The sequence below is a fragment of the Lonchura striata genome, chromosome 1, assembly GCF_046129695.1.
Source record: "Lonchura striata isolate bLonStr1 chromosome 1, bLonStr1.mat, whole genome shotgun sequence".
Taxonomy (NCBI): Eukaryota; Metazoa; Chordata; class Aves; order Passeriformes; family Estrildidae; genus Lonchura; species Lonchura striata.
The window spans coordinates 62,302,079-62,326,224 of record NC_134603.1 but is presented as its reverse complement, the minus strand read 5'-3'; the positions used below and the strand labels follow the sequence as shown (position 1 = coordinate 62,326,224).

At 38.1% G+C, this 24,146-nt stretch overlaps 1 protein-coding gene across 1 annotated transcript in view; it reads left to right on the top strand.

Moving 5' to 3' along the window:
• GALNT12 (polypeptide N-acetylgalactosaminyltransferase 12) overlaps positions 1-24,146 on the top strand; it is a 44,508-nt gene that overhangs the window by 8,381 nt on the left and 11,981 nt on the right. The window contains exons 2-7 of the mRNA XM_021528650.2: positions 4,124-4,293; positions 5,010-5,199; positions 8,413-8,598; positions 10,848-10,965; positions 16,790-16,966; positions 19,507-19,638. Of these exons, the coding sequence (XP_021384325.2) occupies positions 4,124-4,293; positions 5,010-5,199; positions 8,413-8,598; positions 10,848-10,965; positions 16,790-16,966; positions 19,507-19,638 (973 nt within the window). The remainder of the gene's footprint in view (positions 1-4,123; positions 4,294-5,009; positions 5,200-8,412; positions 8,599-10,847; positions 10,966-16,789; positions 16,967-19,506; positions 19,639-24,146) is intronic.

Here is a 24,146-nt window from a genome sequence, read left to right as displayed (position 1 = left end):
CCAGTGTGGCAGAAAGTGCCTGAGGGAAGTGAAGGATGATGCAGAAGCAGGATGCTGCCAGAGCATTGTAGTGTCTCCCTCTGCTCCTTGGAAGATGGTTTGGGCAGTCCTGGCCATGTTTTCTCTGAGTGTCACTCTACTGTGCACAAGGCTTCTGCTTTTGCATTTTCTGGTGAATCTGCGGAGAGCAGGAGTGATCAGCAGGCAGAGACAGAGCAGAGACTGCTCCTTTGCATTGCCATACCTGTTTTGGCTCTTATTCATTATATAGCAGTGTTTGTCATTGAAATCTGAGTCCTGTTTAAAACTATATTAGTTTATTTTGTTGCCTCTAGAAAAGCCTCTTGGATGTGTTGGCAACAGGTTTTTCCTCAGTGACTGGTCCTGATATCTCATAACTGTTACCAAAATCAGGTTGACTAGAGATACGTGTACTTCTCTGATGAAAATGAACCCACTCAACATGCCATTTTTAATTTAGGTAATTGTTTATTTTAAATTTAAAATTATAAAATTATTAAAAAACAGTAAAGCTCCTGTGATTGAATGAGATAAGGAGAATTGTGAAAGAATGTTGGACTTTAAATGCATCTGCATTATTTTCCAGGTTTGGAAATGTCATGCTTACAGGGAGCTAATTTTCTTATGTCTGTGTAATGTTTTTACCAACCATTTGGTAGTTATGATGACTAGGTTCAAAGTGATGTATCACAGCCAGTGGTAGGGACCGCATTTAACTTTACTCATAGAAATGTTAAGCAACTGTTCCATAATCAAACCTCTATAGACAAGAGGGACCCACTGAGGTCTCTTGCGCTGTGCTGGATTAATGACTTAAGGAGGGTGAGGTGTTCTGGATCTGTCTTTATGGACCTGCAGAACCCAGACGATCAGCTCAAAGGTGACAAGTAGTTTTTAGGATGAATAATGTGAGATGCAATTAATTGTGTCTTAACATGATCCTCTCTATTGGAAAGGACAGTGTTATGTGTTTGTGAATGGCACTAAAGAGCGCCCTACTCAGAAGCTGAAAGCAGGTTGCAGTATAGTATGCATAAATATACATTCCCAGTGTCTGCGAAAACATATTTTGGGACTGCTGTCACCAGTTGCTGTCATTTAATAGCATAATGTAATTGATATGCATTTGTTTTTCTGAATAATCCAAAAGTAGGAGTGAAATGATTCACTTGGAAAGTAGGAGCTGGGATACTTGGCTGACACATGGATAATAAAAGTACATATTGAAGTTTGCAAGTATATCTTGAAGATGGGCTGCTAAGGTGCTTCTGTGGTAAACAGGATTTGAGAAATGGAAAAGATGAGTTATGACCACTAGGCTTGTAGTGGGTTTTTTGAAATATTTTATATCTTGTGAAGTGGTAATGTTTGGTGTCCATATGCATGCCACTTAATTGTTATTCAGCGACATTGTTAAGCATTTCCATTTCAGGGATTCATTAGCTTTTTAAAGATTTTCTTATGCTATAATTTTTCCAGGGTTTAAATGCTTTGGGTTTGTAATTTCTCAAATGGGATTAATTTTTAAGGCTTAGTGAAACTCTTTCATTACAGAAAGATAAGGAAAAGTGTGTTTCACTTTAGCAACATTATTTGAGACTGCTAACAGTTGAGATCTTCTAGCAATTTAGCAAAAAGTATGTTTTGGAAGTAATATCTGAGATAAGCATGCAAATCTGCACAGAAGTTGAATAATATGTTTTTTTTTTTTTTTTTTTTTTTTTTTTTTTTTTTTGTTGGGTTTTTTTTTTAGTAATGGCATCAGGGTATTGCTCAGGTCAGGGTGGCCATGCTGGCCAGCAGCCTGCCCTGCTACCATGGTGGGTCGCTTCTCTGCACTCCAGTGCTGCCTTCCTCCATGGAGCTGGTAAATTAAACCCATTTTTTAGTGCTGGCCTCTTTCTTGACTTTGGAAACCTAAGAAACGCGTGTGCTGGTATGTGCTGTAGTAGACTGACCTTTTCCTGCAGTGTGGGGTGTGCTCAAGGAAGGAGGCAGCAATGCACAGTGCATCACAAACAGTGTGGGGATTGCCTTGCTCTGTGCCAAATTATGTTTTCCATCTCCAGCATGTAATTTCAGGCAAATCTGTTGAAGTCTTTAATCTATAATTAGACTTATAAGCTTCTTTAGACCTTTTGGGTTGCCACTCTTTAAATGGAATACAGCATTATTTTTCTATTAATCTTTCCAACATATTTTTCAAAGAATGCTTTCCTCGTGTTTTTAAAAATTTATTTATATTGTCCTTCAGCTTTCTAAAATGAGTATGTAGAGATCCTATTTCCATCAAGAAATGAACTTAAAATTACCTGGTACAAGTGACTGATATCTATGGATTTTTTTTCCTGGCAGTACTGAGCAAAAATGTTTTTCAGTAGGCTAAATTAAATATGTATTTCTAAAATTGGATTCATACAGTGGGTTTTTCTGCATTAAAATTAAATAAGTTAATTAAAATGTCACTTGTCACTCCTTTTTATGTGTCAATACATTAATGTCTGGCTAAATAAATCAATTCTGTCACCAGGTGTTGGTGTGAGACAGCTCCCTCTGTGAAAGCCCCTCAGGACAAGTTACAGCCTGGAGGGACAGGCATTCTTATACTTCTCTACATCGATATGTGTGTCTATGTGCACCTACCTATGTACCTATGTCTGTATGCACAGGTGTTGTCACAGGGTGTTCCTGTCATGTTTGAGAAGCAGCCTTTGGGTGCCTCCTTTGCTCAGCTGTCATTTGTCCTTGCTGCTTCCTCATTTTCACATATTTATTACAGAACTACTCTAGAAACTTTTTTTGTTTCTGTTGTAAGAGTTTTAATTTTAGGCATAATCAGATTCAGATTTTTTTTCTTTCTGTACAACAGATATTAATAGATACTGCCTAATCTCCAAAGAAACCTATAAGCCTCTTTTAATTGCAGATACAGCAACCTTAAATAGTGTGTTAAAATATTCTCAATGTGCTATGGGTAAGCAGTTTGCTTCTAATATAATTTTCTTAGTGTTTTGGGGAATTTATGTGCCCCTAAACTGACCTAAGGTATTTTCCTTTTGCATTTTCTACTGATCAGTTTTAATTTCCCTTTTCAGCTCCCCATAGCATATATTCTGAAGGACTTGCTGATGTTCTGTTTTGGTAGGAGGGATGTCCTACCTGCTTTGGTGTCTGTTGTGATTTAGCAGTCTACAGTAGTTAGAGTCTGTCCTTCTGTCCCTTACAAACTTTGGTGACTCCAAGCAATAAAAACTGCCAACATGGAATGCTCTAAGCAAAGAGGAGAAATTGTAGAGAATGCCATCATTATTTTAAAACTCTTCTAAACCAGCGGATTCTTTTAGGAATTTATACATTTGGCTCAGCTATAACTTTCTTGGCATCCTTATGTTCATTTAGGGAAGTTCATGTATATATTTATAGAAAATACATTCTGGAGCTTAATCCAAAGGTTTGCAAACTTTTGGGCTCTCCACAGAGCCAAAACCATGTATTTCTATATCTGTTTTAGGTTTCTGTGGATTTCACTATTAGATTTTGCCAGTTGTGTGGTCTCTCCAAATTCTGCTTCAGTGTACATACATTTCAGTTTTGTTGCTGGTTGTTTGGTTTGGGTTTTTTTCTCTTTATATATTGCTGTTCCTCCACAGCCATATTTTTACTGTCTAGCACTTGTTCTGTTTTCCAAAGCAACAGTTATCACTAGTTTGTTACCATTTTACTGCACTTAGGTTTTATATTTCTTTTTTTTCCCCTTTAATCTGAGGCACATTTTGGCCATTGCTTGTTCTTCTATTTGAAATTGTGCGAAGATAGCTACTGCAGCTACACCAGCCCAGAATACCTCCTATTACTTTTCTTTTTAGACATTTTGATAGATTGCAGAATTTTACTCATAATGCTTCTGTGGAAATGGAACCTCTGTAAGAGCAACTTCCTAATGTCTTCTCATACACTTTTCCACACACATGCAGTTCTTTTAAGATTCATTCTGTGTTCTTGCTTGCAGTTAGTAACTAGCATGCAAATGGATTTGAGAATTGTTTCCTGAAAATTAATAAATGCTTTTACACTTCTACTAAACATTTTTCCCCCTTTACAGATGCAGAGAGAAGAAATATGATTATTATAACCTGCCAAAAACCTCTGTTGTGATAGCTTTTTATAACGAGGCTTGGTCAACACTTCTGCGAACTGTTCACAGTGTTCTTGAGACATCTCCAGATATACTTTTGGAAGAAATTATCCTTGTAGATGATTACAGTGACAAAGGTAGGAAGAATAAGTCTAAATAGTATTGATGATGGGCTTTTTTTTGGTCAGCTAGTGTATAGGAGAAAGAGTTATGCTGTTCAGGTCACATACCATAATACAGGACAACAAAGCCCTCTCACTGAAAAATAGCTTTTCTTGTAGTGTACCAGTGAAAAATTTGGCTTATGTACCAAATTTAGTTTGGAATGGGGAAGCACATTTGCTGTGCAGTAACATGAGTGCTTGTGTGTATAGATAGATTAGAGTCTGATCAGATCACTTCAGGTTTCCTGAATTGAACAAGTTTCAATTGCACCAATGCTCCCCTGGTGTCTCATATAATGACAGTGACCTAGTTCTTTAGTCTTGTTTGAATAACAAGGCACAAAGGCAATGCTGGCATTTTCCACCACACATGAGTTGTGTTAAGAATAAAACTTTTATACAGAAAGTCTTAAGTAATATTTGAGAAGCTCTTATTGATCTGGGGATGTATTACAGAGGTAAATGTGAAGCGTTCAGTTTCTTAAAAGTAACTGTGATTTGTGTCCATCCAAATTCTGTGCTTTTTTCCTGTCCTTTTTAAACATGTATGGCCAAATCTGGGTTCAAAGTACCACAGTCTTTAGAGCCATAGTATAAGTAATATGCTAGTGGGGAGAGAGCTTCCTATAGCAAGACACAAATAAATCTTTTCAGACTATATTATTCCCTTGTTTTTTGGCTTGCTACAGAACATTTAAAGGAGACTTTGGAAAACTACGTGGCTGGTCTACGCAAGGTGCGTCTTATCCGCGCAAATAAGCGAGAGGGGCTGGTTCGAGCCCGGCTGCTGGGGGCGTCTGTGGCAAAAGGAGACATCCTAACGTTCCTGGACTGCCACTGTGAGTGCCATGAGGGCTGGCTGGAGCCGCTGCTGGCAAGGTGAGCTCATGCCCTGGCCTGGTTTTCTCTCCTATTGGAGAAGAAGGAACGAGACAGTTTGGCCCACTTCTGCAGTGGAAAAATGATTCATGGTTCACCAAAGGTTACTGCAGTCCGGTGGGTTGTTTTTTTGCTTGTTTGTTCTTGTTTGTTTTGGTTTTTTGTTTGTTTTAAGTTTTTTCCCTGAGGACCAGGCTGCCTCTTCAGGCAATGGAAAATTTTGGTTTTCAAGAAGACGAGTCCTCACCTCCAGCTTTGGAACTACATTGGTAAAGGAGGCTATTTCTGTCAGCCTGGGTGAGCAGAAGGTCTGGAAAGATATGTGCCCTGCAAGGCAGTGTTTGCATAATTCAAGTCAATAAACTCCATCTTCTTAGTCCTGAGCAAATTCACCTTTCCAGACTGGTTCTGACATAAAGGATCATGGTGTAAGATAGGGAGGAGTAAATGTTATGTCAACATTGACTCTTACTTAGAAACCATCTGTCCTGGGACACTACACTTTATGCCTGTGTGGTCTCTTGTTAATTCTGCAGATACGTCAGGCTGTTCAGAAAACTTTCATTAATTAAAAGCAAGCAAACAAACAACAAAAAACCCAAAGAACCTTCCCAAAACTCTAACAAAAAACCCTTAGAAACCAGAACACTCGCCTTCTGTTTCAGCTGAGAATATTTATTGTATTCTTGAAGCCTCACCATGTGTAGCCAGCAGCCATACATGCACTTTTCCTGCTATGTGTTCAGCCACTGGCACCTCATCACAGCACCTACTGCTCCTGCACTGTGTTACAAGGCTCTATTAGTTTTGCTCCTTCTACTAACAGCTCATGGCTTTATCCCCTTGGATGCCATTAGCAGATACTGATAGGTACAGGACCTGAATCAGACCTCCTAAATATTGTATATAGAAAACCAGCTCTCTTTAAAACATAATTAAAAGGAAAAAACCTCTTACCTGAAGGCCAGTGTTTTGATTTGGATCCTGTTAAGATTCCAACCATGTACTTAGAAAATATAGAGTACAGAAAATGACCAGAAAAATAACGCTAATACAAACTGGAGAGAGTCTTCAAAAAGCACATAGTGTCTTGATGACTGCAAGTCTTCCTAATTCCTAGTGGAATTTGTGTTCTCAAATTCCCCATGTCCCTTTGAAATTGTATCTAGAATACAACTTCATTTTTTAGTTTTCTTAAAATTGTCATGCTTGCCTTGTTTCTAAATTTCACCCCGAGTGTATTCCAGATAACTGTGGGGTAGCTATGATAGCATGAAGAAAGGAAAAGGGATAAACATCAAATAATGAGTACAGGTTATCCACTGTCGCCTAAAAAAGTGTATGATGAGGGGAGAAACCTGTGATTTTTTCACTTCTTTAGCACGCCACTAGATGGCAATCTTGAGGAAGGATTGGGATTTTTTAAACGCAATAATCACCACCTGTAAAAAGTTAGCCCTGTCTTGGAATTCCTGTCGTTCTTGCTGCAGATGCAGACATACATCTCTAAGGGGTTTTTCTGCGGCGTATCTGACTCAAATGTATGACAGCAATAAAACAGTGTTAGCATTTTGCAGTGCAAAGATAGTTGTGTTTGTAAGCTGTCTGTGCATTGTACCATCTAGTTAATTCTTACAGAAAAGGTGATGGCTTTTCACTTACTTCATTCCTTTCATAATTGAAATAATATGCCAGCTACCTACTTTTTTACTAATTTTACTACTTGTTACAGGAGGAACAAAATATTTTTACTTTTAATTGTTTTTTCTTTTCCTCTGCATGTATCATTTTCATTGCTTTGTACAATGAGGATTCATACAAAGTTTTATGTAAGTGAGACAGGAGATAACAATATTTGTATAAGCTCTTTTGTGTGCTCAACCAAACAAAGTCTCAACGGGAGATCATAAAGAAGAAAACAGCTGTTTCACATATTCCCTCCAGCAACAAGAAACCATTTCACAGTTAAGACAGTCTTTCTCAGCTCAGACAATACTACTTTGGAATTGCTGCTGTTCTCTGCTGCATTTAACCATCACAAGCCACTCTAATTTCACAGTATGAGCCCTTGGCCAGTCTAAAGATTTTTACCCTAACAATCCCATGAGGAATGAGCTCCCTTTGGATGCACTACAACTCTTTCTTGTTTGACAGTATAATGTGTTCAGTTTTCCTTCACCTCTGAAATATGTAAATACAAGATGCAGGGCTAGAGTGCATATCTGCATCTCTAAGTCAAACAAGTTAACTTCATTTCACTGAACTATTAGAGGATGTCTAACACTAGAACAGCAAGGATACTAAACAGTGATTTAGGAGAAAAACCTTGGCTTGAGACTGTGTGTTTGACATTGCTCCTAGTACTGAGGGGGGCCATTCTGGGTGAGAAGCTAATAATCCCACTGCCTTCTGTAAGAACGAATTCTTTTGGAAAGGAATCCTGAAAACCCTGCATATATTGAGAAATGGGAGGAAAGTGTTCATCTCCTTGTAGAAGTAGACCTGCAAAAAATGTCATCAGCTCTGATGTATTCATAGTATGATAAAGATCTTGACTATCTTTAGATCACCCTTGGTATTAGGAATGTCATTCTGCAGTGCTATCTTGTTTCTCCTTTTCATCTCCTATGTTGCCGGGGTTTCTGGAAGCCTCCTTCACTTATGTTTCATTGTTGGAGGTCTAATTCCCATGTTGCAGGTTTGGTTTTTTCTAAGCTCAGAGCTTCTTTTTGAGTTACTGTTACAGTACTCAGTACAACATTTGCAGATGATCACAGTTAGAACAGCCATGACTTCAAGGGCCAAGAGTCTGGCTGGTTTATTATTCATCACTGCAAAAGTATGCAGTCAGACTGCTTTCTAAAACAGCTACCTGTACAAAAGAAAATGAGTACTTTTTTTCTTGACAAAGTGGTGCTGGCTGTGGCAGCCAAGCCAGATGCTGAATGTGTTATCTCAAGCCATCTGGCATATCTTGTTTCCACCATCCAGGAAGGTTGATGCTTGCCAGCGGAGCCCATCCTGATACATCCTCCTGATGTAGGAAAATAGGGGTTATTTTTGTATTTATTGTACCATCATTTCCATTCCTGAATGAATTGAAAAGGAGCAAAACTTCACGTTTAGTAGTGTAAGCATTCTTTGTTCTAGTTTTTTTTTATTTTTAGAGAAATTTCTAATGGAAGTTACCCTTTTGTTTTAAAACCTTGCCAGGATTGCTGAAGAAGAAACAGCTGTTGTCTGCCCTGTCATTGATGTTATTGACTGGAACACATTTGAGTACTTGGGAAATGCTGGTGAGCCACAGATTGGTGGATTTGATTGGCGGCTGGTCTTCACTTGGCACAGTACCCCTGAAAGAGAACAAAAACGGAGGAAGTCCAAGACTGATGTGATCAGGTTAATTTTTATGCATCCTAGAAACTGTGAATGTGTTTGTGACTTCACCTGAAAATGCCAGGTGCTGAAAGATGTTTGGGAAATGAGCATATTACTAAAAAGTGTATTTTGTTTAGTTCTCAATTTTTTCCAAAATAACTCCTGTTTACCATGTTCCTGGAAAAAATAGTGAAAGCTAGAATAGTGAAATAGAAAAGCTGAAATTCCTATTTCATCTTACATATGGAAAACTTATTGCAGTCTCTTGACTCCTCTAGACAAACTCTTACAGATGCTTACCAGCATGTGGAGAGTGTAACTGATTAACTAATACTGGAGAATGTCCTCTGTGCAAAGTGAAGAGCTCTGTTTTGTAAAAAAAAAATACCATGAGCAACAATGAAAGGGGAAAAAAAAATCACCAACCAGTAAGTAGGTAAAAGTAGTTTTGAAGATTTTCTTCTGTGCTGTAATGATGGTTGTAGTTCACTGTGCTATTTTCAAAGGTGAGCCATTTTGACAGTTCTTCACTGGGGTGAAACAAAACAGCTCTATCCAGCATGGTTTCTGTGAAAGGCTAACTTGCAGAGCTCAGGTTGATGTTTTCATTATAAGTTTTAGTTTTGTTTTATTTTAAGACAAGATGCCATCAATTGGTATTATTTGTCACTCAACTTTGTATTTTTAGGAGAGCTAAGAGAATAGAACAAACAAAGCATCTGAAAAATGAGAGTGGTAGACAAGATCCTGATAGCTGACGATCTGCCGTGTTCAGCCTAGCTCCATCTGCTATGGAAGTTGTTGTATTTCAGCAGTTTATTGAAGTAAATTAACCTGTTAGGCATTTTTAATATAATCGTTTTGTTAGTGCTTTTATCTGTTATTGCATAGACCACAAAAAAACCCGAAATAATTAAGTTTTCTCAGTCTTTTGTAATTTGCTTATCATTAATACCCAGTATTTCACAAATATTAATGTATTTGTCCTCAACTGAATGAACTTTTTTTTTTTTTAATGGGAAAAGTGAGGTAGTAATTGAATCTTTCTAAGCATGTGTCCTCCTTAAAAAAAATCCAAATAGAGTAAATGTTTTTTAAAACATTCAGTTCAAATATGATGATTTTTTTTTCCTCATTATAAGAAGAATGGTCTTTGACATGCCAAGAGGAAAATGATGATGGATAAAGTTTCATGATAGCCTGAGGACTGTGAGCTCGACAAGTGTCTGGAGAAAGCAGCAGTGCTGGGAGTTTTCACAAACAGCTTGGTTTGGAGAGATCTGGAGGGAGACAGAAGGACTTGACTGGTTACAGAGTTTTTTATTTTTCCTTCTGTCTTGTCTCATCTCATTCCATTCTTTGAAACAACATATGACAGTGTGAGACAGTGTTGCTTCAAAAAGATAGCTGGTAAAATTAGCTGTGACAGATTAAGAGTAATTGATCGCACATCTTGCTTTTGTTGATATTTACCTCAACAGCAATTTAGTAAAATTCACATAATGTCAGCTGAACTTAGTTCTAATCAGCATTATATCCTTGGCACTTTAAAGAAAGTAATCCTAAGACTGTAAACAATAGGGAACAACATTGATCAAATACAAATTTATGTATATGTGCATGCTCTACCATAATGGAAGTACATCCTTTCAGTGTGCTGTCACTCTGGGCCTTGTGATCTTCAATGAGTACCCAGTCATGACTCCCGAGTTTTGTTTTTTTTTTTTTCCCAAACTTAGTAAAAAATTTAAGAGCATACAGATGGGTAGATATTCTTAGAAAGGAAACAAATATCTTTAGGGGCTATATTTACCTAATAATTAAAGTCTTAGATTTTTTTCAATTGATATTAGTGGGATCAAGAATATTGGTTTTAATTACTAAAGCACAAGTATTGCTTTAATTATTGTTTAAGTAAAATAGATGAAGATACAGCATTCAGAATTTCAGAGCCGACTAATGCAGTTCTGCTACAAAGAAGAGTTCTACTCTTATGTGAAGAGGCTCTTCATTTATGCACAGACATTGCAGTTGGAAACATTTATTTTAATGTAATATTTTTACATTCTGGTGTTGTTTCAGATACAGCTTTTTATTACAGAATTAAATTCAAATGGCCTCATAATAACTGATAAATTTCTGACTGTTACTTTGTATCTAGAAAAGACTGAGAAAATAGAAATAGAAATATATTGTATTTTTTTAATCTGTTGCATTGGTTTAATATTTTTTGTTTTTATTCAGTTCAGAATTACTGTTCTCTTTCATAGGTCTCCAACCATGGCAGGTGGATTATTTTCTGTGAGCAAGAAGTATTTTGATTATCTTGGTTCCTATGACACAGGAATGGAAGTCTGGGGAGGAGAAAACCTTGAATTCTCATTTAGGGTAGGTGGCTTAATTGAAAGTTTATTTTCCTCAATACAACAAGTTCCTGTTTCTTTCTTCATGCCCTTTTACTTAATGAGGTATCTGTAATGTAAGCAAGTGCTAAGAAGGGAGTCTTTTGGAAGGTGTTTATATAAATCTTGTTCTTGCACTTCAGGATAGCTGTAATTCCAAATAGCCATTTTAAAGCAATTCTTGAAAACATGTCTTTGTTTTGAGGTCTAGTATAAAATGTGAAAAGGGTGCAATACTAGTGGGTGAATTTGCATCCTGCAGCTTGAAGGAGGTCATTGGGAAGAAGATTTGCAGTGCTTTGATGTGACTCAGAGTTGTTGCTGTGGTTGATGGAGTGAGCAGTTCCCAGTGGGATAGGAGAAGGCAGCCCCTATACTAATTTTAAGGCTTTACTCTATTTCACCTCAGAAAAAGTAAAAAGGTTATAAAGGGTGGGAGGGAAGATCTCCAGTAACTGTAGAGTTGTACCCCACAGGAGGCATGACCAAGTGCTCAGGTGTGAGTCAGACAGCTGTAAGGAAAAGGATTTACAGCAGGAAAAGGGAGGAGACAGGACACTCCAGACTGATCAGCAAAGCAGTGTTCTCCTCTGCTCAGCTGTCACCAATGCTGTGGCTGATTCCCACTGAGCACTAGCTGCCTATGGTTTGCCTCAAATCACATTTAGCTCATTGAAGCCATCCAGTGGTGATGTAAGAGGGATGCTGTAGGGCTGCTTTTGGCTTTCAGGGAGTTCACAACTTATTATCCTGGATTACCCTTGTCTGCTGTACCCATCATCTGTTATTTTTGATGGTCATGTTTGCATTTCTGTGAGTCATTGACTCATGGTACAGAAGAGTTTTTGTTTTTTTTACCAGGTGACAACAGATTTCAAGGTTAAATAACATTTTAAAGTTACAAAACCACTTTCTTGAGAAAGGAGACATCAGCAGACTGTCTCTCTGGATGTCTGTGTGTTAACCAGAGAAGCATGGAGTCTTCCTGGCTGCTGTTCCAATATTCTGCTGACTGCAGAGCAGAAACTGTAGAAAAGAGGGTATAAAAATAAGGAACAAAAATTATTAGGAATTATAACAAGCACAGACTTAGAGTTGGTTTGGTTTCTCTCTGGAGGGAGACTTCTCAGCTGGAAACACTGTTTGATCTGAGTTCATGACCATCTCCTTTTTCACCTAGGGAACAGTTTTTGGCACATAAACCCAAGCACAGCCTACTCAGTAGCCTTGGTCTAGTTCAACAGGCCTCTACCTGAATCATGAAGTGGGTGACCCACCTCCATCAACCCTGTAGCTCTGAAGCTCTGCTTCTGGTGTACCCAGATCTTCAACTCCCTGAAATAACCTCAAATATGGCACTCTTGGTGTGCAGTTCTTGGCTTTCTCCTCTCGTATCTTGCTTTTGGTGCACCAAGGCTTGCAGACAGCCTGACCCCTTCCTTCTGACTCAAAGTGCCCCAGTATCAGCTGCCCCACCCTTCCAATGCCTTTGACTTCTATGAAGCTCTCAAAGCCAGTATAATTTTTTACATCACTGGTTCCCCTGAGCTAGGACTCCATGGGGTGCACCAGCATGTATGAGCAGTGCCTTCACTCCTTCAGCATGCAGGACTGTGATCTCCTCATGGGACAGAGGAAGTATCAGTGGTGGCCTAGCACACAGGAGAAGCACAAAGGACAGGCTGTGCAATGGCCAACAAATCTGCCTGGCCATGCCAATTTTCCCAGTGCAGATTGCCAGTAGCATCTGGGCATTTGTACTCAACATGCTTTGCTCTGTTTGATTTGGAGCCCTTGTACTTGTGCTCTGTGTGGAGAGGATTTTTGTGGAACAGAGCAGAGTGCTATGATGTTGTTTAACTGTGTTCTTTTGGCTGCCTGCAGTGTTCCAGGAGGTCGGAAGGGATAAATCATTGTTAGTGTTGTTCTCCTTGTGTTTTCTAAACCTGTCAGACCTGAAAATTAGGAGCAGAACTACTCAAAACCACTGAAAATTAATTTATTGTTGCTCTCGTGTCTCTTAAAACACCACTCTCTCCCAATGACATGAAAAGACTTGTCCTCAAGCCTCCTCTTTCTCGCACTTCGATTATTCTGAGCTGAAGAAATTCTCTGTGGTTTTGAGAGGTGCAACAAGGACAAAGCTTTCACTAAAAGCATGATGACTAAGAGAGATGGAGGCTACGTGCTGAATGCAGAATCGAGTCAATGTACCTTGATTTCGGATTGCTTAATGCTATTTGGCTGGATAAAATTTCACTTCATAGGCATAATGGGCATTGAAACCCTCTTTCTGAGGGATTCAAAACATGCTCTTTCATCTTCTCCCTTTTGTACTCAGAGCAAAGGGAGCCTGGTTACAGCTTCTGTCCCCTCTCTGCTCTTGGTCCTGCAAGTAGTGCTGCAATGTAAGTTTGTTTCTGACCAAGGCTTAATATGTCTATGGTCTGTCCTTCAGTCTACCATGTGCCAAAAGGCTTTTCTTCTCAGAAATGTTACTGCCCACGAGCCTGGGGAATATGCCTCACAATACCTGCGGTCTTTTCCCAGTATTTTTGTATTGCTTCTTTTTGTCTGGATCTGGAACTCTCTCTTGAGAGCAGCCAGGGTGAGTCTGTGTGTCTGGGGTGCCTCTCCACCCACCCAGCTTCTGGCAGGCTGTGCATGAGCACCACACTGGGGGCTTAGCCACAAGCTGTCAAGAAAGAATTGTGGCAGAGAGAGAGAGAGCAGCAGAAACATAGGGGTTTTCCATATTTTGCCCTTTTTTTAGGGTGTAGCATCCTTTCTATGTTTTTTATTTCTTCCAGATAGTCTTAAAACATTAGAATGAGATGGCAAAGCTTTTATTCTTTAGTATTCATTGACCCAGCACAAGGTCAATTGTCCAGAGACCCTGGCAGGGACAGTGATCCCAAGGTGAGATTCTGAACATTTTCTGTAGGTTTTCATAATGCCACCATCTGTCTCTGAAAACAAAAGAAAATATGCCTATAGTCTGCCTGCATCAAGATGAAAGTGCAAGTGAAAAAAGGAATGTCACCTTGTTTTCTTTTTGAAGTGGAGGAGAAATGTGTGCTTTTATAATGAGAGCTGTGAATTATCCAGACCTATTAAAGAAACAGATCTACATGCACATGAGCTTGCAAAATATGCATGAAGCCTTATGTGATTTTCTGTTAGTGAAGGTTGAACTAATTTTATGGAGAATCTTCTGCGGAGCCACTTAGCATTTAGTAATCAACTTTAGTTTCTCTATTAAATTCCTCGCTTTATTTTGTGGCTGTTCATTTGTATCTGATTTTATATAGAGGTCATAATTTTTCCATTAAAATGAAAGTGAATAAACCTTTTGAGGAACTGTCTAGCTGAAGTATATTCAATTTTCTTTTGTAATAGGATGACAAGATAATTTTTGTACTGTTTTTATGAAATACTTAGAATTTAATGAGCATTGCTTAGCAACCTACAGTTATTTCTTAGAGAGCTTTAATTATTAAAAATTTAGCTGTTATGGAATTCTCTTTTTGTCATCAATTTAACAGAGGTATGGTCAGTTTGTTTCATTCCTTTGAAATCAGACTTTATCATGGAAGAGCTGAAGTATGTTCTTCCTTCTTAACTACATTTTTATTTCAGTAGTCTTTATCATCTGTTCCTAATATCTTATTTAAAAGTAGATAAATAAAGATGAATTAGTAATTCTTATGTGGATTATAACATTGGACAATTTAAAACTAATAAACGTATGGCTCTTAATATTTGCTGACAAACCTTGAATGGTAAATTGCAGCTTTAAAAAATAATCTTGAACATAGAAATAATAATTATGAAATATACTGGTTTTAAATAAATCTCAAAAAAGGAGGTTGTAAGGTGAAAGTGGATAGTTGGCAAAATGGCTGTAGAGTAACTAACCTAAGAAAATATGCAAATTGTTTAAAAGACCAGTAGAGAATTCTAGAATTCTTGTATAATTCTTTGATCACCTTTGTTCAAATGACAAATATACTGTTTTCCTGAAAAGCAGCAAAAAAGAAGAGAGAAATCTCACATGACAAACAAGAAATTAAAATTTTAAATACAGAAAGTAATAATTATCCAGTACTCCCTATAGCTGATTAATGAATTACCCGTATCTTTAAAGAAACTCTCTTTTTTAAAAATAAACATATGCATTAGAGTGCTTACATTTCAGTAATTAAATACAGTATTGTGCCATGCATAAAGTCTGATGTTGTTATCCAAAACCAAATCAATGGAGATGAAACTCATAGATTTCCAAATGTAGACATTTTAGAGAAATTCTAAGTAACTAAAAAAAAAACCCCTAAAAGTTAGCAGTCTACAACCAAGTCCTATCTTCTGTGGGCTATCTTTTTAGATCCCTAAAGTTCCCAGAGAGAGAGGTTGTAAAAGTCCCACCACTGATCTTTTGGCAGTTAGCAGCAGAGCTTTTATTTGCTGTCTCATATCTTTCACTCCTGTTGTATTCATTTGAATAGCATGTAATTAAAAATGTATGTTTTTTACAAGAAGGTTGTCAGAGAGCAAACCTCTACCCCTTAAGCCTATCCCAGCTAATTTCCTTTGTCTTCCATTTACAAAGGAATGATGAACTGCCACTTATGCATGGTTGAATACATTAGGAGAATTCTAAATCTTTTATGGAAAGTCTATCAGAGCCATTGGTGACAGCCTCAAGTTAGTTCAAGTACAGCAATATATCTGGCCTTCCTCCCACCTGGCTAAATTTCAGAAACCTTGTTTCAGGCACCCTTCAGAAACCAGGCATCTGCCATGGTGTGGTCACACACAATATCAAATAGGAAATGCCTAGCTGTGCTTTCCTTTCAAGTAATCAAACTTGAGATCAGAATGGCTGATGGGAAAGTGGCTGTGTAGATGAAATGCCAAAACTCTTTGGTTTTCAGAGGAGAAGAATGTAATTACAAAAATGTATACAGAATGGTGAGGCTGATGGATCCACTTGATGGTTGTTTCTGGACTTTATCTCATGGGCTGTACATTTCCCAACCTAGGGAGCCAGAGAAGCAGGAGTGTGAGCACAAGGGCAGAGTGACAGTTTGCAGGAATCTGCCAATTCCACATTTGGGTGCAAGTACTTCCTTGGCACCAAGCAGGAATATTGGTTTAGATAGGGGAGGTTGTTTCATTGTTGTTGGTTGGACCACCAGAAGTTCTAGAAGTACTTTGCTTTTTCTTTTCATGTGTTGGATCTGGGGTACCTTTCCAAACTTTCCAATGGAAAAGGTTAGTGGGATTTTATCTCCAGGCACCTATGCTTCCCTTCCCTTCCATATGTGAATGTACAAATGGGAAGCTTACCTGTGTCAAGTCAGCTTTCCAGTAGAATATATAGATAATATATAGATCTATAGATTTCTGATAAGAATTAGTTATCAAGGTAGCTATTTATGTGGTTAATTAGAAAAGAAACATGCTTATTTTTTCTTTTTCTTTTTTTTTTTTTAACGATACCTGCATAACTTGTATGGTAGACCGCATCTTATCATGACAAAATAAAACTAAGAAAGGAATATTGCACTCCAGATAAAACTAGAGAGTGGCTATCTCCTTGTGAACTCAGAGCAAATTACTAAGAGCAACAAGGATGTAATTTTATTCAGTCTAGTCATCAAATAAGACACAAAATTATTGTATGTGTTACTTGTACTATGGTGTGGTATTCTTGAGACGGTGTTATTCTTACACAATCTTAATGTTACTATATCCTTGAGCTTGCAAAAGACAAAATTAATGATACACACTGTCAATTCTTTGCTCAGATATGGCAGTGTGGAGGAAGTCTTGAGATCCATCCTTGCTCCCATGTAGGTCATGTTTTCCCCAAGCAAGCTCCATACTCACGGGCCAAAGCTTTGGCGAACAGTGTGCGTGCAGCTGAAGTGTGGATGGATGAATATAAACAACTTTATTACCACCGAAACCCACACGCCCGCCTGGTGAGTTCAACTCCATTGTTCCTGGAATTTCAGTAGAATTTGTTTTCAACCTACTATTGACTAAGCTAATATTTAACATGAAGTGCTTTTTATGTTTATTTCTTATTCCTTCTGAAACCTTTTCCCAGACATAGAATAAGTGTATAATTTTTAATTCTTTGGAAAAAAAAATTAAATTCTGCAAGAGTACAAGATGTCCCAATCTATATCAACAGTAAGTGAATAAATGAAAGAATAATGTGATGTGGGGTAATCAAAGCAAGGAGGAGTTGTTTAGCCTAAAATGTACGCTTCTGTGAAATGGATGATACAGGATTCTCAATAAGAATTCACAATTAATGAATGCAAATCAATGAGTTTCAGTGGACAGTAGACCTTCAGGTAAACAGCATGGTAATAAAATTGTAAAACTTTGGACTGATGTAAAGAAAAATAGATTTTTCTGTTTGATTTACTGCTGCATCATGTTCACTTAAAAAAACCCCAAACAACAAATGGAAACAAAAATTAATATTGAAAAAATTAAATTAATTAAAATTGGTCATGGCAACTCAGATGAAAATGTCTGTAATAAAATATTTCAAGTATCAGTTCTCTCAGTTTTGGAGGTTCTTTTAAGTTGATGCTTTTATTTTCCTTGAAATGAAAATGCAACATCACTGGCTGCAGAATTTTTCAGGAGATTATTACTGTAAAAACTAAGTATGTCAAAACAGTAAAACAGTGTGCAAATTCATAACTTGGACATATTAATTGTGAGGGACCTGAAGGCTGGAAAACAGTAACACTGAATGTTCTCACAGTGTCTAGAAATGAATTAAATGAACCTTTGTCGCAAGATCTGAAATTCAGGCCCCAAAGAAATAATTGGCTTCTGTTGCTTGCTTCTGGAGATCTCCCCAGCATGATCCCTTTGCATGAAAAGTTTTCTAAACGCTGCCTTTTTGGTTTTGTGCCTGGGATGGGCTGCTGGGCATCAGCCTCTGGTGCATTGGATCAGACCTGAGGGAGCAGTGTAGGGCACAGCGAGCCCCCCACTCGTTTGAGTGGCTGACCCCAATGGACACAGCAGGGGAAAACTGCCCTTGAAAACATGAGGCTTTTAAAAGATATGCTGGAGGATGCTGGAGAAGACGAATTTGGTTAGCTTTCATCTTGTGTTTGTTTGGATTAAATTGGGTAATTAGATCATTATAGTCCACACATTTGTAATAATTGGTTTACTTTAATGTCATAAAAGCCAGTTAGGTTTTATTATCGGAGTTTGACTTGGAGGGAAATATGTGATTCACCTATAGGCAACACCAGGCTGATTTCAGTTTGTCATACACAAAAAGAGCAATAAATGCTGACAATTTTTCTTGTAAAGTGCTGGGCATCTTATATCTGTAATGACAGAGCTTTAACTTTAAAGGATATTTGTGTGTTAGTACTGGGAGTGTCAGGTATTGGCTTATTGTAGCACAGTGGCTATAAGATGAAACTCATGAGGGTTATTTTTCCCCATATCAAAGCTGCTGCCGATGAGCTTTGGTTTCCATAGTGCTCTGTGCACCACTTGTTGCAGCAGTTGAGTTCAGACCTTTTTACTTCATCAAGCCCAAATATTCAGTTCCGTAGCATAACAGGAAAATGATTGATGCTATGGCTGCAAAAATTGGTTCCATGAAGTTTCACTTCAAGTTTAATGTTCAAACCCCAGAGCTAATATGTCACGCAGTTTGTTTATTCAAACAGGCACCTCTGCCTCTGTTCTACATCTGCTTTGTGTTTTCAGTGGTATTTCCGCAGTTTTGAGAAATGCAAATACATTTGTGGTTTGATGAAAGACTGCATCCAGTGACCTGTAAAAATCTGGGGGCTGCAAACTCTCTGTCATGCCTGAATATCTGAAATCCCTAGTCAATATGAAGATAGGTTTTTGTAGACAGACATAAGAAGATGTGGACTCTGCTCCAATCCATAGACACAGAAGAAGTTTGCAATGAAAGATTTTCTCTGGAGGTTCAAGATTTCATAGTCCCCACCCCCCAAAATGGTGAAGTTCAAAGGATGCATTAGCAGATTTTACAAATTGCATCACTTAAGTGTAAAACTGTACAGGTAATTTTCAAATGGATAGTGGTAAAATTTAAAATCCTAAAAATTCATTCACTGCTTTGGAGATTTTCAATTATCTATCTAAAGGAGTCTCATTTTCCAATATGCCTTCCCAGTCTTCAGCAATCTGTATTCAAAGGCTTCCTCACTTGCAGATTCAAGGAGTTTTCTTAGACAAACTGTCTTCCAGAATATTTTAAAGTTTTACTTGCACAGTTCCAATTATTTTTTGTCAGCATTTAACAAATGTAAGGGTAATGAAATCAAATCCAGCACCCAAACATGATGATTTTTCCTGGCTAGAAATCCTACTCATCACTGTAGCATACGGTTCCTAATAATGTATACAGATAATTTAAAAGAAAGCATCTGTTCTGGATTTTTTTAAATATTTTTTTTCTTTCTTTCTTTCTTTCTTTCCTTTATTTTTTTTTTTTTAGGAACCATATGGAGATGTGACAGAAAGGAGACTTCTACGAGAGAAGCTGAAATGTAAGGACTTCAAATGGTTTTTGGAGAATGTGTATCCAGAACTTCACGTACCCGAGGACAGACCAGGATTCTTTGGAATGGTATGTGGCTGCTGAGAAGGAGGCCTACTTGCAGTTCTCTGAGCTCTCCTACTAAGTCAGTGTGAAAGTGTTTGTGTGCCTAAATCAGTCTGGGATTTTGGTAGAATTTAGCTAAAACTGGTAGGCTTTAAAATGTGGTATCTATCAGAATCTTTATTTAAGGGAACACTGTTTATGACGGAGTTCTGTTACAGAGTAGGAGAACAGGTAATGTTGCTGTGAATTACTCCTTCTAAGTGACATCTTGGGACTGTTAAAGGCAGCAACGGATGAGATTTTTATTTCTTGAAACATTGCGTAATGAAAAGAAACCAGTAAAGTGTTTTATTTTACTTGTTGAATTGAAAAAAAAAAGAATGTGCTCTGAAACATTTGTTCACACATTTTATCTGATGAAAACTATGATGTTCTGGTGATGGAAAAGAGAGCTGGTGCTAAGTGCTTCCAGATCATAGGGGATTCTGTATATTAAACCAACATGTTAATTTTTAATCTGGAGATCACTTTAGACCAGCAAGGGCACAGGCAATGAGTTCAATAATATCAGAAACCTCTTCTCTTTTGAGGCTTGACAGCGTTTTATGCTTTTTGCAGCTTACAAATAAATATAAACTGTAGCTCTGTGTATATTACATTACTGTAATCTCATCTGGAAGGGATGAAGGCAGAGATGATGCAGCATATAGCTGTTTCCTCTGAAAAATCACCAGATACCTACTGCATGTTAGGAACACAAAACTGCACCTTTTCACCTGGCAAAGATGTATCAAATACCTTCCTAATTACAAAATGCTGCATTGACTTAAAAGTACTTTTGCTGGTAACTCAATCACTCTGCAGATTCACTAAGCTGCATTCCCACACTACATCATCACATCCAGCCATTGTCTTGCTGCCATCTGCCCTTCTCCAAGTCACTCAACCTCTGCTGAATTTCCTTCAGGAAAAGAAGAAAAATCTGATCTCTATGGACATACAAAATATTCAGGAAACAAGTCTCCCTGCAGTCTACCCTAATAGCTTTGTAACTTATTGAATGAAAAAGATCCTAATGTGGAAATGCTGTGGTTTCTCCTGGGGAGCTGTGGGACTTCCCATGGGGAGGGCAGCAGTTGTCAGAAAAGCCCTTAGGAGCCTCTGGGATAATTGCCACCCTCCTCCACTTGTCTTGGAGCTTGGAGGAGAGGTGGTATCTCTGTGTGATCACTGGTGTGAAAGGTGTTACCCACCATTATCCAGTACCTCGAACAAACCCTGGTACAACATTGCTTCTGTTTTTGCTCTTTTCTGCTGGATTGCTACTGACAAGGTCTGAGACAGTTGAAGCAGTAAGGTATTATAAGACTTACCTTCCAGGAGCATTTCAGGAATTCTATCCTTCCCTCCACCTCCCTCCAAAATAAAGGGTTAGACTGGTGCCAGTGATAGTGAAGAGAAGTGATATGTGCAGTTTCTTTTATGATTTAATTGTCATCTTCAGGCAAGGAGTTGAGAGTACTTAGAAATAACTCGTTCAAAGCTGCTTGAAGTATCTAAAGTGTAATTTCGGTGTGGTCTATATATTTCTCTACAAACAATTCATAAATGCTGTCATCTAGTTGTGAGCATAATGAGAAGACAGCATTTTTGGGGGGGAGGAAGAATTTTAAATGTGATGGAAATATGGTTGTACTCTGAGAAATTGAGAGTACAGAAACGACACCTACTGATTCAGCTGATTTGTGGATATTGAGTCCCATCTGCTAGCTTCAATGAATCACTGATGGTGTTCTTTACTCCCGCCTCAGCTGTGTAGGGCTTTTCTGGTTCACAAAAATACTGTATTTAAAAGTGTCAGCTTTGATAACAGCTCAGCTTAGTTAGAGGTTATTTAATTGTTCAAAGAGAATACAAGGGAATATGGAGATTTTTATATCCCTGAAAAATCTTTTTACTTTTATACTGAAGTTGAAAATATTTCTAAGATTACCTATAAGTCAGCCATGTATTATTCAAATGGAGTAAAGAATTACTGAGCAGCATTCAGTGCTGTGCACTGACAAGCAGCTTCTTACATTTTTTTTCTTGATACATAGATAAAAATATCCATACTACCCTTGCTAATCTAAAAAGTTAGCTGACTCAAACTTTACTTAAACATACTGAATTGTGAATCTTTTTGCCTGAGATATGATTGCATTCCTGCAAACTGCCTGAGACCTATAAAAGAGAGAAATATCTTCATGCTTCTCCTTGGGCTTCATGCAGCTTTGGAACTTTGTGGGACATGAACCTTCTGACTTGAGTAATTTCTTTGCGAGGCGGGAGGAAGTGAAGCTGATAGGCACTCAGCGGGTTAAAATAATATGATGTCACCACTTCTGGAAAGGCTGATAATACCTTTTAGGCTCTTGTGTAACACACTGATTTCTCTTTTTCTGGCACAGACTCTGATTTGGCCATCCTTGAGCATGCACTTGTGACAGAGTACCTGCTAGTAAGTAGGTGTGAAATTGCAATGAGACTTGAGCCCCAGCTCCGTACAGGTTGCCCACCTAGGCAGCAGAGACTCGGTCAGCTTACAAATCCTCTCTGCCCTGGAAAGGGATGATGTGGGCGTCTGCAGGAAGAGCTTTGAGCCAGCTAGTGCTCAGTATTAGTGTGGTGGCATTGCTGCATTGTGCAGCCAGATGAGAATAGAGGAGCTCTGTGATATTTCCATGTTATCAGTGACTGTGGAAAGGCACAGTTGCAAAACAAGGGAGTAGTCAGGGCTCTTCTCTCTTCTGAGGTATGTATTAAGTAAGTCTGGCATTGAGGTGCATATCCGATGATAAAAATTATGGTGAGTCAGTGAATTTGGCTTTAAATTTGACATCAAGATTGCTTTTAAAAAACAGTGATGACACAAAAATCAGGATTTTACTCTAATTTTCTGTAAGTTTGATCACTTGGTGGTGAGACCGTATGTGGCAAGCACATTTCTCACCCTCTCAGGATTTTTTATAGAGGTGCACAGAGAGAAATGAAAGAGAAAACAATTTCTATTTCTGCTCCTTGTTTTTCCTATGTGGAATGTGTTTGGAGAATTGTTTACCCAGAGTGAGTGCTTGATTGGATCCTAGTGAGGATTGTTTGAGCCTGATGGCCAATCTAATCCACCTGTCTGGACTCTTGAGAGAGGGTCATAAGTTGTGTTAGAGTCAGAGAAAGTAGCATGTAGTTTTAGTATCTTCCTTTTATATAGTATATTAATGTATTTTAGCATAGTTATAATAAAGAAATCATTCAGCCTTCTGAATTGAGTCAGACATATCATTTCTTCCCATTGGGTTTGCCTGCATTTACAATAACCATACTATGTTCTGACATGATAACTTTTTCTTTGTTCGTCTCAGTTTCTAGCTGCTACTTCTTTCAGCTGAATATAAAACAACTAAGCTGATAGATGTCTTTTGTTGTCACTTTCTATCTGGTCTCTCTTTCTGTCTTATATCTGTAATGGCATTTGTCACTGACTGAGTCAGTTGGGAAATCAAAAACTTGAATTTTTCTTTTGACACCTTCCTTCCCCATTTTCCTCCAAGTCCATCTCATCTTCATTTTCACGTGCTCAGTCATAATTTTCTTTTAATTTAGACTAGGCATAATTTTGAAAAAAAAAAAAAAAAACAAACTGGAAAGAAGATTTTAAACTATGCCTTTAAAACTGTGAAGAATTTTGTTTTGCTGCAACATGAAAGAGACCATTATTTAAATTATCTAAAGAACATATGATATATATGGACAGGCTTGCAGAAGAAGAGAGCTATGTGGTTTAAGTTATGTAATCAAAGATTATTGTATGTCTGGTGCTTCAAGTTCTCAGAGGTATCAGGGTCCCTTCTCTAGGGTATACCTCTAAAACTGCATTACAAACTAGTTTGTAGAACTGCCACTTGTGGTCGAATTGGTAGCAAAGATTAGAACTGACTAGACCTGGAGACCGTATGCCCATCACAGGAAAATACGCACCACTTTGGTTGGCTGTACAGCCTCTGAAAGCTAGGGAGAGGCTTTTTAAAAGGAAGTGGAGGAAATTCAAGTGTTTGGTAGTGAACACACCATTGCCTGAACCACATGCTTGTATGTTTTTGAACTTCCCAGGGAGATTTGGTCTTGGTGGGGTGAGCCAATGAATCCAGCAGCAGTGTGTCACCTTCCTTCAGAGGGTTTTAGTCATCAGTGTTGTAAGCCCTTTCCAGTATTGCCCTTAAGAAGTTAACAGGTGATATGAAAATGGCATTCACTCAGTAGAATCAGTCCCTGTGACTGCTTGGATTACTTTTGAGGTAAAAGATGATGTTTGATCAGTACTAGTGAAGCTGTTCGGCTTGCTGCAAATTCATATCTTACAGCATCCCACAGTATCATCTATCCATATCACTGATATATCAGCACCACTGCCACTGGCAGAATAAAGAGGATTCTGATCTATTTTGTGGATGTAGAGAAAGGTTGGCAGTGCTCCCTTGGCCGTACTTATCAAC